General features: G+C 49.6%; 2 protein-coding genes across 3 annotated transcripts in view; one reads left to right on the forward strand and one right to left on the reverse strand.

The window, feature by feature from the left end:
- The window catches only part of SHB (SH2 domain containing adaptor protein B), a 134,319-nt gene extending 130,796 nt beyond the window's left edge, over positions 1-3,523 (reverse strand). Inside the window, exon 1 of one of the 2 annotated variants that reach the window (XM_042912615.1) lies at positions 2,217-3,523. In XM_042912615.1, coding sequence (XP_042768549.1) covers positions 2,217-2,930 — 714 coding nt within the window. In that variant the 5' untranslated portion in view covers positions 2,931-3,523. The remainder of the gene's footprint in view (positions 1-2,216) is intronic. The other variant, XM_042912616.1, reaches the window with a different exon arrangement.
- A 642-nt stretch (positions 3,524-4,165) lies between these two features.
- Positions 4,166-16,834, forward strand: part of ALDH1B1 (aldehyde dehydrogenase 1 family member B1) — a 240,518-nt gene continuing 227,849 nt past the window's right edge. The window contains exon 1 of the mRNA XM_042913350.1: positions 4,166-4,475. The gene's annotated coding sequence lies outside the window, so the exon portion shown is untranslated. The remainder of the gene's footprint in view (positions 4,476-16,834) is intronic.

Here is a 16,834-nt window from a genome sequence, read left to right on the forward strand (position 1 = left end):
AAAAAAATAATCTGCTAACCTCCCTTAGCAGCTAAATCCCTTCACTGGTCCTCACTGTGCTTAGCTTACAAGGTCCTTCCTAACCTGGGCCCTGATGCCCCTCTGGGGTCCTGCACAACTCTAACCTCTCGATACCAGCCACAAAGGCATCCCCTAAAGTGCCAAGCTCTCGGCAGCCAGCCATCGTCACCGCCCCTCCCCCACAATGGCCCTCCCTGACCACCTCCACTTCATCCCCTGCTGTAACAGCACTCCCATCACAGAACTCATCATTAGCACTGCAGCCTGGGCCATAAAATTCAAGGGGGGGCTGCTCCAGCACCCAATAGAGGAGGGCACAGAAAAGACCCATAAAATAACATGATGGTGAACGAAGCCAACTCTTAAACACATTTGACATTCCAGCTATAAAACACATTATCCCTCCCTCAGTATTTGAAATAGTCTTAATTGTAATTAGGAAAAAAAATGCCTACTAAAGTTTTGAAAGCCATTAAAGAAAACTTTAGCAAGCAGCAGAACCACAAGCAGTGAGAGAGAAGGATTTGCCCGCCTGGGAGGTGGTCATGGAATAACACAGGGGACACAGAAGGTCAGCACCATTAACTGGGAATCTCTCTACCTTCACTGGTGGGGCCTTGCTCAAACCAACCATAATACCCGGGAACTTCAGAGTCTCCCAAGCCAGCACCTAGCCAAGCCTGAGCCATGCATAAGGCAGCAGAGAGTCTCTTTGGTGTTTCCCTCACAGATCAGCCGTAAGCCTTTGATCCTGGAGGCTCCCAGAGAAACCTCCCCCTCCTCCAAGGCAGCACCTGGGGGAACCACCTGGCTCCCAGCTTCTTGTAGGAAGCCCAGAGTTCATGCTTCAGAAGTGTGCCCCCTAACTGGTCCCAGAGGTAGGTGGGATCCTCCACTGACTGCCCACCCTTTAGCAGACCCAGATGAGAGGGGAGACTCTCAGGACCTGGGGCCTCAGAGAGAAGCCAAGCAGAGAAATTAAAAGAGGGGGATCCCTTTAGTCCTCCCGCTTGAAAAACAAAAAGATCCCTTTCCTAGCACCAGCTGGCAGGTAGGAGCCTGTCTCCCTTCTGTCTGGACATCCAGTCCTAAAAGGAACTCAGACTCTCTATCAGTCTTCCCCAGCCCACGCCTGGGCAAAAGTTTACCTTTGGGAAAATGTGGGGGTGATGAGGAGAACAAGAGGGACGTCAGCCTGACAGACATCGCAGGGCACTGGGCCTCAGATATAATCAAAACACTGCCTTCCACCATAAGTAGGCAGAACAAGTATTATTTTATGGGGAAGGGAGGGTGTCACAGGAGTGTGAAGGAGGAGGAGTGGGGGCCCAGTTTGGCTGTAACTGGTTTGCTTCAAAGAGAGGGATCAAAATGGCCTAATATGTGTGTGTGTGTGGGGGGGGGGGGGGGTTGTCATAAACTCATCCCCTACATTCCCGGTACAGTAGGGGGTGGGGTGGGATAAGGAAGAGGTGAGGAGTGGAGGGGTGAGTCTCCTTCTAGCCGGAAGGATTGACTGACCGGACCCCCTTCTGTGCACGGCGGGAGCAACTGACCGGTCGAAGTGGAGAGATCCTGCAGGCAGCACATTTCAACCGGAAAAGCACGCGTGGGGGTTCCCGGTGCAGCTCCAGTACAAAAGGCCGCTCGGATTTGGCAACCTGGCGCGAGGGGTGGGGCAGGGCAGGGCTTTTAGAGGAATTTACAGATGCACGTTTAAAGACAGCCGGTCCGGATCTGCCACCAAGAGTGCTGCGTAATATCGGGCGAGTCCCTTCCCAGCTCTGGACCTCAGTTTCCCATCCACAGAATGGGGGGACGGGGTAAAGAAGAATAAATGCTCTTCTAAATCCGTGCCAGCTCTGACTTTCAGACTTCAGTCCTCGGGGGATGGAAGGGCTGGCTGTCTTTCTCGGTCTAGGTTGGTAGGATGCTCCCGTCAGACTACTTCCGAAGGGGGCACCTGGCTGTGGGCCCAGAGAGGGGACGTTCTAGGAACAGCAGCTAAAGAGACTGTGTCAGGAGGCCGAGGATCCAGGATTAAGCGCGTGCGAGGGGGCAGAACTAGGAAGCAGCGTGGGATCCCTGACCTCAGGGTCCTAGCCCCAAGCTGATGTAGGAACCAGAGCGTTGCCTCAGTTTACCCACGCGCACCGTGTCTCAGGAACCAGGGGTGAGACCAAGGGACGCCTTACCTTGTCCTTTTTACCGGCCCCGCTCTCCTCCGCGGCCGAGGCGGCACACTTGTTGAGCAGTTTCTTGCCACCGCAGGCCGTCGGACTCCAGGTGCGGCCGCCAGAGCAGGCACCCCCCGGGAGGTCTCCGGCACCGCCCGCGGCGCTCTCCACCTTGATGAGGCGGTGCTTCGGGGAGATGTAGCGCACCTCGGCCGGGGTGGCGGGCCGCCGCTCGCTGCTGCTGCGGTAGAGGTGCGGGGAGCCGGAGGACGAAGATGAGGACGCGGCGGCGCCTGCGCCGGAGGAGGCACAGCAGCAGCCTGCGGCGCCCGACGCGGACGAGGCTGAGAAGGCGCGCTGGCCCCCGCCCGGCTCCCCGCCGCCGCCGCAGTAGTCCAGGCGGCACATGGCGCGCAGTTTGCGCAGCGAAGAGCCAGGCCCGTTGTAGGGGTCCTCAAAGTCGCGCTCCTTCTGTGCGCGGTAGGCGCGGATGAGGTCGCTCGTGCTGCCGCTGTCGTCGGGCAGCGATCCCGACGAGGTCGAGAAGCAGGAGGCGGCGGCCGGACCGCAGGACGCCGAGGCGCCCGCGGGGGCTGGCGGCACGGCCTGGGGGGGCTGCGAGGGCCGCTCGCCCCGGCGCCGCTGCTCGCGGTAGTCCGGCCTCGGCGGCTGCGGGGGGCTCTTGGTCTTGCTGTTGCCCAAGCTGAAGTACTTGTTCAGCCACTTGGCCATGGCGAGAGGCCGCCTAGGGCCGCGGCGCGGGAGCCCGGTCCGCCGCCGCGGCCATTCGGAGAGCAGCGCTGCGGCCCAGGTCCCTCGGCGCCCCGGCCCCGGCGGGGGGCGTCCGGGGCGCCCGCTCCCGACGCCAAGTTCAAGTTCTCTCCGCCGCCTCCTGCCGGCGGATCCTGGCCTCCAGCAGCTGCAGCACCGCCCTCCGCCTCTGCCGCGCGCCTCCCCGGCTTCGGATCTGTCGCCCCTCACGGGCGCGTCTCATGGGATCCCGGCCCGCGGCCCCAAGGAGAGCGAAAGGCCCGGGCGCCCCCCGTCTGGTACACTCTGGCCGTGCGCTCCGCGGCGGAGCGCGCTCCTGCCCCGTCGGAACCGCAGCCTTCGCCTGGGCCGGAATCTGCGGCTGCTACGGGAACTTGTCGGCGTCCTCAGCACCCCCCTTCTTCCTTCCCAAGAGCGCTGGGGGCAGCCCGGCCCCCAGCCGGAGAGCAAGCAGGAGGGAGAGCGAACGAGCGACGGAGGAAGGCAGCCAGCGCCCGCCCGAGCCGTGCGCCCGTGCCCGTCCCGGCGGCGCCTGCCGCTGCTGCCGCCGCCGCCTCCCGAACCGCCGCGTGTGTGACACCCCGGCCGCCAGAGCCCGCCCCGCGCCGCGGCCCCGCCCTCCCCGGGCCTGCGCGCGCCCCGCCCCCCAGCCCGCCCCCGCAGGCTCCGCCCCGCCCACCCCCACGAGCCTGGCCGCCAGACCGCGGGCCCAAGCCCCGCCCTCCTCGTGCCCTGGTCTTCAGCAGGCGCAACTCCCCACCTCAGCACGCGCCGCCACCCGCGGCCGCCTCGGCGCCAGCCCTGGGGTGGCGCCTGAGGGCACTGGGGTCCCGCGGCGCTGCCGGCTCCGCCTCGCTCGCGGCCCGCCGCCGCCTGCGGCGTGAGGTTGCCAGTAGGAGCCCACCGCGCTCGGAGGCCAGACTTGTGCGCATCTCCGGGTGCCCGCGCGCCGTGCACCTCAGGGACCCCCACTGTTGGAGGGGGGACACGGGGGGTTAATTATCCCCGGACATTTCTAGTGTACAGCATGATCCGCGCGAGGGAAGTGCGGCCTGGGACCCCTCGGGGACAGGGTGCCTAATCCCCTTCTTGAAGGGACAGAGACTCAGGTCAGCCTCCGCGTGCCAGATCTTCGGAGGAGTCTCTATGCTAACGAGCGTGTTAGCAGTCGGGATGACTGATGCAGCCGGGGCCCGGCACCCTTCGCGGCGCCAGGCCGAGGGGAGGCCGGACGTTGGCTTCCCTTTTCACCCCTGAGGAAGTCGGGGCTTTAACCCCGTGCACTGCCAACCCGAGGACCAAAGGAGGGCCACCCAGGTGGGCCTGGCTGCCACTTCCCGGTCTGGTGGCGCCGAAATGATGTCATCTCCACTAGTCTCTCCTTCGCAACTTAAGATCGTCCTTTGATTATTGACCAAAACTGAGGAAACTGAGGCCGAGGGAGGGGGCCCGCTTGCCCAGTGAAGTTTCTCCTGAGAGGCGCCAGAGGAGCTGCCTGGAAACGAGGTAAACGAGCTGGTGCTCCTTTGAGTTTGACCGCCAAACCCCAGGGTATTATTAACCCTGAGGTGTGAGGACTGAGACCCCCAAGTCAGAGGAATTCCCTCAGAAGGCTGACTTATTAGGACAGTGGCCCTAATCATTAATCGTCTCCACTTGCTACCTATGTTCGAATAGATGGGCTTTGGGGGGAGTCTATTCTTTTTTCATATCCTGTAGGAAAAGTGGGACCTGTTAGGGCAGGTGGAAGGCCAGAGGCTCTTTTGGTCAGGACACAGCCCTGGCTCCCTGGCCATGCTGGATGTGGAGGTCCCATTCACAGTCTGAGAGCTGTCGCCTCTTTGCTGCCTGAGGCCACAGTGGGGAAGTGGCAGAACCAGGACTCCAACTTGGATCTTACTCTGAAGGCTGTGCTCTGGCCACTCAGCCGCACACAGTGATGTAATGGAATTGACTGCAGATTGTCCCTTCAGGATGAAGCCATTTGCTCTTTCCCTCTTTGGTCAGACAGGACTGTCATCCTCTATGAGCCAGTTAATTTTTTTAAACCCACCATTATAACTCCCACAGTCACAAACCCCATCTACGCAGCCCCTTCTTTGCCTGAGATGTACCTACTTAACATTTCTCAGGAAATAATCTGTGTGTGCGTGTGTGTGTGTGGGGGGGGGGGGGTGGGGAGAGAGGGAGAGAGGGAGAGAAATGTGTCTAGGGGATATTGGAAGACCCAGAAATTGACTTGGGCCAAAGTGTTTATTTCGGGTAACCCTAAACTGAAGTATCTCAAATTATCCTTTAAATCACTCCTCTGCTGTATCTGCTGTGTAAACACTTAATTATTCTGTAAGCAAGAGAGGCCCAAATAGAAAACCCAAAAGGCAAGGACATCTTCATTGTAAGCCCCTCCTTTCAACCAACCACAAATCCTCTCTGGCTCCCTCCCCTCTCATTTAAATGGTTTGTAGGCTCAGAAAAGAGGAGCGGCCAGGTCCTGGCAACAGGCCAGGCCACTCAGGACAAGAAAGTCTTCTTCAGGATCTGGAAACTTGTTGCCTGCATGTGGGTTGCACATGGAAAAATTATCTCTGCCTTTAGGTTTAGGTTTAGGAAGAAAAGTTATATTTCACAACTTATTTTTTCCATTTCACTTTCAGCGGACCATGGGGTTAGACCCACTTTTCCATGTGATGCCTCTGCTGGGGTATAATTTGCAAGCCAAAAATTATTGTAATGCTATAGTATTATGCCAAAAACTTCCAGAGCACTTGTGTATCTGCTCAACCCCAACACATTCTGTATATAATTAACCCTACTCATCAGCCCTGCGAGTTGGTGTTATTCCCAGTTTACAGATGGGGTAACTGGACGAAGGTAGTATTTACCTCAAGTAGTCAAAAACACATGGGTGTTTTCCTTTGGGAACTAGTGTAGACACAACTTAAAGGGCAGAGTCAGAAATAATCATTCTGAAAGGAAACAGAAAAGTTTCCTAAAGACTATGTTGGAGGAGTAGTATGTCAAATGGTTAAGGAGACAGGAACTCACAGGGAAGGGACTCAGGGCACTATAGGGGGTTAGAGCTAAACAGACTTTCCTTTCAGAGAAACAGCCACCCCATTTCACAGAGGGAAAACAAATGACTGAAGGGAAGAGATAGAATCCAGAGACACACCTGGGGTTTGTACCCAGTCTCTTGATATCACAAACCCAACACTATGCCCATTCTGGCATTTTTTACTCTTAGCTCTCCCCTCCCCACCACCACTCATCTCTGATTTTCTTAATGGAAGGGTTGAGTATGATCCTGTGTCTGTTTCTGCCCTGTCTCTATTTCTCACTTCAGACCAAGCTGGGGACATGGCAGCTCTTTTCATCCTTCTTTCAGTATTTGGAGGTAGCTATGTTATTGATAGAGGCCTGGAAAAAATGATGCCGCCAACCCAACAGACTCATCTACTTCTTTCAGTTTGGGCCAACAAATGTTAATGTCAGTCTCCTGCTGTGAGCCAGGCCCCAGGGCAGGAGTCTGGCCTGGAAGCATAAATTTGGGAGCCAATAGTGCTCTGAGAAGACCTGAGGCAAAACCTTCAGTCCTCCTAGACACCTTCTTTCATTCCTGCTCCATCCAACCCTTCAGGAAGGAGTATTCAGAATCCTACCACTTCTCACCAACTCCACTGCTTCCACCCCAGTCCAACACTCCATCTCTTTCTTGCCTGGATCATCAGAGGCATCTGTTACCCATTTCCCTGCTTCTGTCTCAACACAGCAGCCAGTGATCCTATTAAAACTGAATCTGATTATGTCCCTCCTCTGCTCAAATCTCTCATTAAATCCCCATGTCCCTAAAAGTAAATGCCAAAATTCTTATAGTAGCCCATAAGGCCTTACATGACCTAGTCCCCTCAAATTCCTGACTTCTTTTTGTACTGTCCTCTCTCCTGCTCCAATCAGGCTGCCTCTTCCTGGTGTTTGTTGAACATTCTCACCTTGGAACCTTCCTACTACATCTCCTCTGCCTAGAATGCTTTCTCCCAGCTGTCCCCATGGGTCATCCTTCCTTCCCTTCAGGTCTGTATTTAAACATCACACACTCAGTGAGGCCTCCCCTGGGTACCATTTCTAGAATTGTTTCCCCACTCAACACTTCCTATCCTTCCCTGGTTTGTTTTTCTGAGTATCACTCAACTCTATCTCATGCACAGCATATTTTACTTATTTTTTGTTTGTCTGTTATTCCTTGTCTTGCCCCACAATGGGAAAGGGATCTTTGCTTTTGTTCACTGCATATCTCCAGTGTCTAGGACACTGCCTGACACCTAGTAGGCACATGATGAATATTTGTTCAGGTGAACAAGTAAATGTGAGTGGGCGATCACGAAGGGTAGAAAGGCAGAGAGCTAAAGCTTGACATCTCTGCCGTGGACCCGGTGCTAGTGGCTATTAACTTTGATCTGGAGGTGGGAGCATATCAGACTTTTTTTTGAAAGTTTTTGAAGCAAGTGTGTTCTGGTGTTCTGTTCCTATGCTATGTCTCTAAAGCAGAGGAAGCAGAATGAGATTTATGCCTGACTTCCCAGCATCTGAAGGGGGTTCCAAGAAGGTTGTGGCATCCAGGTAGCCCCCTTCCACAAGAGTCCCAGTCATGCTGGAATGCAAGCCTGTCCTTGTGTCACTGAGCCAGCTCTATTCTCTCCACCTCGAGTACAACTAATCTTAGGAATCTCATTATGGGTCGAAAGATAATCCTCTATATCTAGATTAAAGGCTGTGTTTTGACCATTACCACACATTGAGCATTGAGCCGACAGTTTAATTGAACTGTTTATGCTGCTGCCTTGATCTCTTCCCAGAGAATTTACAACTAATTCTGAGTGTCTCTGCGAATTAAGTGGGCCTCTCCCAACATGCTTTGCCTGAAGTTTGCCTGTGCCAAATCCCACTTGTCCTTGTGTTACCCAATTATGCACTCTTGCTCACAACTGTCTCTGCTGGTACCACTTCCAGTCCACTTCCTCCCTGAGGTGGCCATTAAAGATATGGCTCTGGGAATGGCCACATCCTAGGACAGCCTCTGTGATACCTGCAGCAGCAGAAAGGGGGTGGAGGTGAGGATTGGCATGGGAGCAGAGAGAACATAAATCATACTGATTCCTTTGAAGTCACCTCCAGGCAACTGACAATGACCTCCTAACTAGAAAAGGTACAAGTGTCTTTAGCACAGTTAAGTGTGATGGAAGGAAAAGAGCTCTGGACTGAGGTCAAGACTCCTGAGTTCTTATCCTGGCTGTCTTCTGACTTCCTATGCGACCTGTGAGGCCTTGCTCTTACTATTTATAAAATAGGAGCTGGCAGATCATTGTTTCTCATTCTGTGTTATGGAAGTGTCTAAGAGTAGGGTTGCCAAATTTAGAAAAAACAAAACAATAATAGCAAAAAAAGACATCCATGCAATATTTGGGACATATTTACAGTGAAATACTATTCATTGTTTATCTGAAATTCAAATTTAACTGGGTGTCCTATATTTGTCTGTCCATGTGGGAGATAAAAAAGGCTCCCAACCCCTAGCCTAGACTCTGCTAATGAAATGGACAAGAGCAGATGTTCTTAACCCTGGCTGAACATTATAATCACTTACACAGCTTATATAGTACCAGTGACCAGTCTGTATTCCAGACCAGTTAAGTCAGAATTTCTGGTGGTGGATTCAGGCATTGTATTTTTTTTTTTTTTTTAATTAAAAAACCCCTTCAGTGAGTCCAATGTGCAGCCAAGTTTGAAAACCACTGGACTAGAGCAGGGGTTCTCAAAGTGAGGTCCCTGGGCCAGAGCATCAGCTTCATCTGAGAACTTGTTAGTAATACAAATATTGGCAAGGAAGGGGAGAAGAAAGAAAGAAGGAAAAAAAGAGAAGAAGGAAGAGGAAGGGAGGGAGGGAAGAAGAAAGGAAGGAAGGAAAAAATAAAAGGAAATATAAATTGTCATTCTGACTTCCAGACTTTCAGAATTAGAAGCTAGGGGTTATAGCCCAGCAAGCCTTCCAGGTAATTCTGCTGTAGCTAAAGTCTGAGAACCAGTTTTAAAGTTCCTTAGATAACAACAATGACCTGTCTTTTGGGGCTTGATATATATGTGGGTGCTAGGAAAGCAAATTAGTTGAATTGCTTTTCAGTGATGCATCCTAATGGTCAAACATCTGGCAATTACAGCATAAATTATAGAGGTTGCAAACCCACTGGGTACAATAGCTTTTTCAGTCCCAACCATCAGTCTGATAGCAGTCTTGAAGGCTACCATTGGCACCTGAAGCTTATTGCCAATAGGACAAGGTAGTCTGGGAAGAGCCAGAAATGGACTACAAGTGTCTGAGGGCATAAAGTTCTGGGTCAGGCAACCTGAAGGCCCAGCAGAAAGGGGCTGTGGAGCCCATGGGCAAGGAAGAGTGGAAAGTGTGGCAGAAAGAAACCACAGGTCGGGGGTACATTAGGTCAGCCCAGGTCCCAAGGAGACTGGGCAGTGAATATCAGGGGTGTCTCCAGGGCTGGTTAGGCCAAGTCACACTGCTTCTGTGAGGAACCAGCACCAGGGCAGGCCAAAGTTGATGCAGACTAGAGCAGGTGGGTAGCAGAGGTGGAGAAGGGAGGCTATTCTTGCTTTGTTTTGCTTTGTTCTGTGTTAAGAGGCAAGTGGTGTTCAAGAACAGAGCAGCATTTTTGCTGCAGTGGAGGAGGGCTTAAATGCCAGCCCACTAGCATACCAGGTTTTCTCTGGGGGTCTCACATTCAGGTTTCTTTGCTTCTGGGATGCCAGGTGCCCAGAATATGTGACTCTCTTGTCCTTGAGAGACATCTGGAGGGCAGGTAGCAGGGACTGTGCATTATTCATTTCTGTCCACCCCCAGGCTTTGCTCAAAAGCTAGGCCCTGAGTGACTGTGTGTGGAATCGAATCCAATAGAGATCCAACAAATCATCGTTCTTATGTATGAGTTATCACCTCAGGCCCTAATAAACCACACCACTGAGAGAGCCCAGACATTCCACATGCAAAAGGGCACTTGTCACCTTTGGAGAGTCATTGCAGACTTTCCTCCTTGCTGCCTTCCTTTCTCCCTTCCTTCCACTGAGCACCACTCCTGTGCAAAGCCAGATGTTACTGACCAGCTTTGCCATGAGGGCTTTTCGCTTTGTAGGGAACAACTGAAAAAAGAAGGCAAGAGGCAGCAAACATTGAAACCTCCATGATCACACTTACATGGGTTCTGATGTGAATTGCTTTGTGCTAGTGTGTACAACTGTAAATCTGAAGAGTTTAATCTGCTTCTCCTCATCTCCAAAGTAAACTTCGGAGTTCCTGAAAAGGTGAAATTTATTACTTCAAGCCCTACAGTTGGGAAAGTGATTTATATCCTGCACAAAAAATGTTCTTTTGATGCAGTTTCCATCCTCTCACTTTGGCTGTAACATTTAAAGACAAGTTTTTTAATGTTTTATTTATTTTTTGAGAGGTGAGCGGAAAAGGGGCAGAGCGGGGGAGGAAAGAGGATCCCAAGTGGGCGGTACTCTGACAGGGTGACAGCGGCAAGCCCGCTGTGGGGCTTGAACTCAAGAACCACGAGATCATGACCTGAGCCAAAGTAGGATGCTCAACCAACTGAGCCACCCAGGTGCCCCTAAAGACAGTTTTTAAAAGTCACTTTCCATGCATAGTTTTCTCCCACTACAGTTTATGTTTTTCCTTGAATTAAAATGGTTACCATGCTGCCATCTGAGGCTTTCCTAAGTGGGATACATTGGTCTTAGCCAAAGCCAGGAAAGAGTTAAAGTTGCAAATGGCAGTCTGTCTTCTATCTCAGTTTGGGGGTGGGGTGGTGGAGACTGCCCAATTGTGTGTCCTTCTCTTTCCTTCCCTAGGGCTGAGTGCAGGATATTGAGTCTCCCAAAATAACTCAGACCCTAGGGGTAAATGCCTGCTGGGAATAGGGGATTCTCTAGATCAGAGGGAACTTTCAAGGCCAAAAGATCTGATCTGGGCTTAAAGAGAGAAGAGCTCAGCCACTTTACACCGAACAACCACTAACCAGTCCTTACCAAGTCACCGGGAAACCAGGTATCGGCTTCTTTCACCAAGCTGGCATCCAAGAGAACGATCATACTCAGATGGAGTCCCTTAAGGCCAATGGGTACGGCTTGGAGAGGCACTGACAGATGGGGGCAGAATCTCAGTGAGCCTCTAGGTCATTGGAATTTCTGGAGCTCTTGGAGTTTACAAGGTGCTGTAGAATCACTGCTTATTGCACATGTTCAGAGGAGGGAGCTGTTGGTTTTCAGCTTCCCAGAGTCATGGTGAGTGAAAAGGATCCTTCTGCCCAGTCCTCAGTGCCCACTCTGATTCATTTGGTCCTAATGTTCAGAGAGTGATGAACTTGGGGGCTCTAGACTGTGGGCTCACTTCACCCCCAAGACTGGAGCAACATTTCATTCATATACTTTGGATCCGGAGCTAGCAAACCCAGAGAAAAGTATTGCTTTCTTCATGAATTTCCAGCTTTTATTTTTATAGTTCTATTCATATTTCCATTTGCTCCCATTTGTGGACATCTTTGTGGTGGATAACCTTTTTATGTTATTGTTAGGCTTTCACCATAGGAATTCACTTCTCCAATTACCACTTTTGCTATAAAGTGGCACATCCACCATGGCCATGGTGTGGGTCCAGGAGCTCAGGCTTGAGAATCACCTAGAAAACAGTCAGAATGTATACTCGCAAAACCACTGCAGAGAAGCTGACTCAGATCCTAGTGGGTGGGGCCCAGGAATTTGCATTTTTACATGAACCACAGCTGATTCTCCTCAGATGGGACAGGGACCCCACTTTGAGAAGCTCCAGCTCATCTCTGAGCTCCAATCCATGACATGAGCCAACAAGTTGTGTGTGAAGGCATTTTTGACTTTTTGTTCTTGTGGTCTGACCTTCAGAGGGTCAGCCTGCCTGCATCTCACTCAGGCAGGCAGGCAGGTTGCCTGTGGTAAGTGTCCCTGCAGGGCACCATGTAGCCTCCAGTTGTGCATTCCTATTTATCCTGAGCAAATCTCCCTCAGTGGCCAGTTAATTGGATTCTGAGAAGTGTAGATTAGGCTGAAGGAAGAGGAGAGAACAGATGTGAACACTGAGAATACAGAGAACAGTGTACTGGCCACTGTGCTCCGGGCTTCACACCAATGGTATCTGCCAACGTCCTGTAGAAACACTCACGTTGGGCCTTAACACTGCCATTTTCCAGCTGAGGAGACGAGGGCTCTGAGGTCACACAGCTAGTTGTGGTAGACTCAGATATGTTCAACTTAAAGGACTTCCTCTTTTCTGGTCTTTTTCTTGGGGGTTGGAGAGGAATGGATGCATTTATAATTTTTCCCTTTTTACTTTGAAAAATTTCACACTACCGAAAAATTGCAAGAATAATACAATCAACCCCAGACTCTTTAATTGTTAGCATTTTGCCACATCTGCACTCTTATCTAATTGTGCTAATCCATTTGAGAATTTTGAAGCATTGTGTTGAATTACTTCTAAATAGTTCAGCCCATCTCTGAAGAAAAAGGGCATTCCTCCACAAAACCACAATGAAATGATCATACTTGGGAAGTTTAACATTAGTACATTGTAGAGGCTGCTTTTAGACAACAGGTTTGAGCAATGAAAACTTGATCAAGGCAAAAGGTCCCACAGCAACGCCCTGGCTGAATACAGACAGGTTCATCAGGCCACCCACCTCAAAATATCCATAGAACCTAACTAACCAATGGGCTATTTACAACCAGGTACAGTTATCAAAAAAAGGAAAATTCTGTATGTCCCCATACTTCCTTCCTTCCCCATTTTTTTTAAAGCATGCTTTGCACCCAATGTGGGGCTTGAATTCTTGACCCTGAGTTTAAGAGTCTCATGCTCTACCAACTGAGCCAGCCAGCCACCTCTGCCCCTGCCCTGGCACTGACCCCAACCTTCCTCCAGCTTCTACCTGATTGTCACCCCACATTTTAGGGGTCTCCATCCCATTGAGAGAGACATAATATATATTACTATTTAATAACTGGTAATTACTTTACCAATTGTTTGTAAAATGTCCATTGTAGCTTTTTTTTTTTTTTTTTGATTCAGCATTCAATCTAGGATCACTCGCTGCATTTACTTGTCACATCTCCTTAGTGCCTTTTCATCTAGAATGGTATTCCAGTTTTTGTTTTTTATCTTTTGTAACCCTGACATTTTTTAAGAGACCAGGCCTGTTGTTTTACAGAATATCCCTCAATTTGGATTTGTTGGATGGTTTCCTCATGACGTATTCTTCTCAGGGCTTCATGTCAGAGGGACAAAAGATATGCCCTTTTGGTTTGTCCTCCACAGTCTCTTGCCAGGTGAGGATACAGTTAAAAAGACTAGTGGTAGGAAGAAAAGCAGCATAGGTTTGAGGAATCAAGGCAGGTTTTGAAGAGCAACAGAAGCAAGTTCAAGTCCTGGCTCTGATCTCTAGCTGATTGACCTTAGACACAACCTACCAAAATACCTTAAGTACAACTCAAAATATCCTGTTTCTTCTTCTAACACATCTCCCAGCTGCACCTTTTTCTATGCTTCCACATTTTTTCCCATTCTAGGGCACTTCTGTCCTTATGGCCTCCTTTCTGTCACCCATGCCCCAATCTGTCCCACATGTACTACCATTAGTTGCCCTAAAATGTGTCCTTTGCTATCATATTCACCTGACTTCCTTCTTCCTCAGTACATCAAGTCTGAATGTCTGGTAGTCAACAGCTTCCATTGTTGGACCTCATCCCACCCTACCTGACCTTACCTCCCCGTGTTTCCCATGGGGAAATGTGATTGCTCTTGATTTGGCTGCTAGCACATCTTTTCTCTTCCCTCATTAGAGTGATGACCCTTCCCTTCCACTGTTGGGTATATATACATGTATTGGTTAGAGTATGGTCACAAACAGGAGCTGCTGGAATTTAAAGTAGGACAGTATTGGGGCTCCTGGGTGGCTCAGTCTGTTGAGCACCTGACTTTGGCTCAGGCCATGATCTCACAGCTCATGAATTCGAGTCCCACATCAGACTCTGTGCTGACAGCTCAGAGCCTGGAGCCTGCTTCAGATTCTGTGTCTCCCTCTCTCCCTCTCTGCCCTTCCATCTCTTACACTCTGTCTTTTGCTCTCTCTCAAAAATAAACATTAAAAAAATAAAGTAGGAAGATATTTAATAAAGGGAATTAAGTACTTACAAAATCATTGAAAAGTCTGCACAAAGGTCAAGGAAGGCCACCAGTTTTGTCACTAGCTCTCCTAGATAGGAATTGGAAGGAACTTGGGAAACCAAGAGAGATGATCACAGCTGCCTTCAATCTTGAGGCCCAAGTTTTTCAGGAATATACTTAAAGGCCACTGCAAAATGTCATGTCTCCTTAAGCCTCAAGTTTGACGTTGCCAGAAGAACAAAAATCTGGCTTCTGCCTTATTCTGCCTTCCACATCTTGGCAAGTGTTTCTCACTCATATGTTCTACTCTAGGGTATGTAGATAGGGACTCTGGGACATGTCCTTCCCAAGCATCTAGACACCGTGGTATAGGGAAGAGCATAGAAGGAATGCTGGGTCAATAAATGTCTTTCCCTGAGACTCTGCTGATGGAGCTAGTGAGAAAAACTTTCTCTGTTTTCTGTGATTATAGCTGGAAGCATATGAAACTGCTTTCTGTGGAAGCCATCTTTCCTGTCTTTTGGAGGGAGCTCAGATGTGGCAGGAGAGAATGGGGCCCTCAAAAGATGACAGAGTGAAAAACAGAGCTGGAGATCAAGAAGGAGACAGAGAGAGAGAGAGAGAGAGAGCAAGCTGATAAGATTGTGTCAGCCCTGGATTTGGTCATATGACCTTTGCCAGTACTATCCATGTCATTCTCAGTTATTGCAATCCATAAATTTCTTTTTTTGCCTAAGCTAATTTAAGTTGGATTTCTGTTATGACCAAAAGGGTCCTAATGAATAGTGGGAGGGATACATGTAAACATTACACAGAGTGTGGTATGTGCTATACAAAGAGGAGTAACAAAGTGGTATGAGCATCCAGAGACCATGTAAGAAGGGAGCTCGTCTCCATTTTATCTGGGAAATGTTATTTTAGCTGTAGCTTTTATATTAGTTCTTACTTCTCATGGCCTTTGCTTCCTTTCAGAATACTCCTCTTCCTTTTCTTCTTGTGGTATTGTGATTTATAATAAATATATATTTGGTCTGTATCCTGTTCCTAGCACAGAGTTCCCAAGACCCTTGGAATTTATTATGTGTTAACAGCATAAAAGTGAAGTGTTGTCTTTTGTTATTCATAGCAAGCCCTTTTCAACCACACCTGTTTATGTTAATGAAGTGACTTTTGGAAAGCCCCTAAAAATGGGGGCTGGTTGCCAGGGGAACCAACCTAGTGATTAGAGCCTTGAAACTGTCAGGATCCACCCTCCTCTCCAGGAAGGAGCTGAATTAATCACCAATAACCAATGATTTGATCAATCGTGCCTAAGTAATGAAGCCTTGGTAAAAGCCCAAAAAGATGGAGTTCAGAGAGCTTCCAGGTTGGACAACACAGAGATGTGGGGAGAGAGGCATGAAAGCTTCTCACCCCTTCTCACATAACTTGCCCTAACCACCATCTTTTATTTAGCTGTTCCTGAGTTGTAGCCTTTTGTAATGAACCTGTGATCTAGTGAGTTAACTTTTCCTGAGTTCTGTGAGATGCTTTAGCAAATTAATCAAACCCTAGGAGGGGGTTGTGGGAACCTCCCAGTTACAACTGGCTGGTCAGAAACACAGGTAACTTGGACTTGCAATTGCAATTGGCATCCAAAGTGGGGCAGGGGTGGGCAGTCTTGTGGGATGGAACACTTAACCTATGAGATCTGACGCTATCTCCAGGTAGATAGTGTGAGAATTGAGTTAAATTGGGGGATACTCAGCTGATGTTGTACAATTGCTTGATATGTGAAAAACCCACACACCTGGTATCAGAAGTAGTGTGGTAGCATTGTGAGAGTAAAGGAAACATATAGAAATGTTTTTCTATACTCTTCTATTTTTAAGATACTTCCTGTCTTCCAAATACCAGTTCAAATCTGCTCTCTCCGGGGGCCTCCCTACACAGTTCACCCCAATTCTAAATTCTTGAAGTTCTTGGCACAGAACAGTTGAACATAAAATTATTTTTAATTTTTGTGTGTTTTGACTTCTCTTATTAAATGTAAACTAACTCCTCAAGGCTATGGACTACATCTTACTTCTTCTCTGCATCGCCCATCCCCAGGTTTATCACCATTGATGGTGCCTAGTTGATACTTGGGAGTTGGCGGATTGATAAGCTCAGGGGAGAGGCTGAAGTTGCCATGGGCAATTAACTGGAGGGGTAGGAGTGGAGGAGAGGAATGCTGTCCAGGTACTAGCCCTCCAGGAATAAGGAAGCCTTTCCAAATATGCTTGGCAAAAAGAGGTGGACATGGAGTCCCAAGCAATCCCTATCCTAGTGGCCACAGGGGGGCGGCAGAGGGTATGGCCCAGGTGTAAGGTATAGATACGGCAGCTGGATGAGCCAACCAGTCAGCTAGCTGAGCCGCATTGGAAAGATCTTGGTCTAAGAAACCTCCACAGGATGAGGTGGGCCTCCTAGCAGAAAGCCTGGAAAGCAGGGTACATGGACCAAGGTTAGGAAAGCCAAAGGATGAACAGATGGATGGTGGACATCAATAGGCATCTAAGGATGATCAGAACCCTCCAAAATCAAAGTGAGTGAACTTTAAGAGATCTAGATATTTTCTTAAGGACAA

Source organism: Panthera leo, chromosome D4 (genome assembly GCF_018350215.1).
Source record: "Panthera leo isolate Ple1 chromosome D4, P.leo_Ple1_pat1.1, whole genome shotgun sequence".
In the NCBI taxonomy this organism is placed as follows: domain Eukaryota; kingdom Metazoa; phylum Chordata; class Mammalia; order Carnivora; family Felidae; genus Panthera; species Panthera leo.